This window comes from Austrofundulus limnaeus, unplaced genomic scaffold (genome assembly GCF_001266775.1).
Source record: "Austrofundulus limnaeus strain Quisiro unplaced genomic scaffold, Austrofundulus_limnaeus-1.0 Scaffold613, whole genome shotgun sequence".
In the NCBI taxonomy this organism is placed as follows: domain Eukaryota; kingdom Metazoa; phylum Chordata; class Actinopteri; order Cyprinodontiformes; family Rivulidae; genus Austrofundulus; species Austrofundulus limnaeus.
This window is the reverse complement of record NW_013953015.1, coordinates 86,503-88,218: the sequence shown is the minus strand read 5'-3', so window position 1 is coordinate 88,218 and position 1,716 is coordinate 86,503. Positions and strand designations below refer to the sequence as shown.

Sequence of the window (1,716 nt, the reverse complement as noted above, 5' to 3'; positions counted from 1 at the left end):
GACTTGATGTAAAATATACGACAGGTCTGGACCACACGTGAATCTTGTTTGAATCTGAAGAAAATCTTAGAATACGAAAACATTGGTGAATGCCATAAATTCTCCTAAATCACTCGTACGCACAATTTAAGAACAAATCTGTGCGTACGAACGGTTCTTGCATGAGGCCCAATGTTTTAGAAGTCTTGTGGTTCATTCAAATTAAACTTTACCTAACCAAACCTGTTGTTTTTTGGGGACAAAGGGGTTTCTCCTGCAACTGTTTCAARTTGTTGAGTCTGAGATGGAGTTCAAAATTTTTGAGCATTGCACATTCTGACTTTCAGGATGAATTTGCTAAGGTGTTCACTCCTAGCATTTAATTTTATTAAAAAATACAGTTAATATATATATTTCCCTCTCAGGCTGGTTCATATCTCGAAGGCCACTCTGGACTGTCTGGATGGGATCTACGAGACAGAGCTGGGGCACGGCCAGGACCGAAGCGAGTTCCTACGGAAACACAACATAGACACATATCTGATCCGCCCAGCGCCATGGGAGGAAGCTCAACCCCGGAGGGCGAGGCGTCCAAGCTACGATGAAATGACCACGTGGAGCGCAGAGCTGCCGTTTGGAGACATCCTGGGCATGAATTTTGTAAGCACATCAAAGACATTTGAAACATTTGGATATTTGATTTAATATTTAACTTTTCTTGCCATTGTGTTGCTCTGTAGGTCCTGGCCACTTTCACCAACGGCTCTCTGACTATGCTGCCCAATCACATCGCAGCTCAACGATCGGGCTCACGTGAAGTCAATAAAAGAATTCGTCAGGCAATGGAAGTTCGAAGCAGTGAGCGAATGAGGAAGGAGCACATCACTACCTTCACTCAGGTGTTCAAGGACTCCCAAATGGAGGGAAAGGTAACTTCCTCTTAAGAACAGAGTAAACTTTTAGGTGCAGCTGATAGGTTGTTGATCAGTCTTTCCTTGTTTGTTTTTTTTAGTACTCTCAGATCAGAGATGAACTTTTTAAGTCCAACATGGTTTGTTCATTCATCCTGCTTATCCTGTTGATGGCCGTTCAGATGCTGATTCCTGCTCCCAGGTACACCTGTCCGTTAACAACAGCTTGTTCAGCCATGCTCTATGATTATCTGTGTAACATTATTAATCATCAAAATGAAAAAAAAAACAACAACACAAAACGACTGTATTTATGCTTGTATAACGTTAAAAAAAACCTCCAGAAATTGTCTTTAATGTTTGGGGATCGTATTTTACATTGGAGTAAATTTTAACCATTATTTTCCTCATTTCCAAAATAAATTTCTATATTTTTTCATATATAACTGAAATGTTGTGAGGGATGAATCATCATTTCTCCCTCTGCTCCTACTGTAGTAGAATATGTTGCTTGCACATAGCTAATCTAACTGTAGTAGCTAAAAACAACAGTAGTTGTTTTTGTCACTCAGTGTCAAAGATTCAAGATTCAAATATTCAAGATTCAAAGTGTTTATTGTCATATGCACAGATGAAAAACGTTTCCCTGAGCAATGAAATTCTTACATTAGAGAAAAAACTAGGGCTGGGCGATAGGATCAAAATTTTACATCACGGTATTTTCAACATTTTCACCGGTATCACAGTATTTGACGGTATTTTTCTTTTCATCACAGCTCAGCTGATAATAAAATGTACAAACCCTGCTTATTGACTTTTTTCTTTT

General features: G+C 39.1%; 1 protein-coding gene across 1 annotated transcript in view; it reads left to right on the top strand.

Annotated features, from left to right (window-relative positions):
* si:ch211-132f19.7 (adenylate cyclase type 8) overlaps positions 1–1,716 on the top strand; it is a gene marked incomplete in the record, with an annotated part of 42,190 nt that overhangs the window by 12,931 nt on the left and 27,543 nt on the right. Inside the window, 3 exon segments of the mRNA XM_014027075.1 lie at positions 405–639; positions 720–908; positions 992–1,092. Of these exon segments, the coding sequence (XP_013882529.1) occupies positions 405–639; positions 720–908; positions 992–1,092 (525 nt within the window).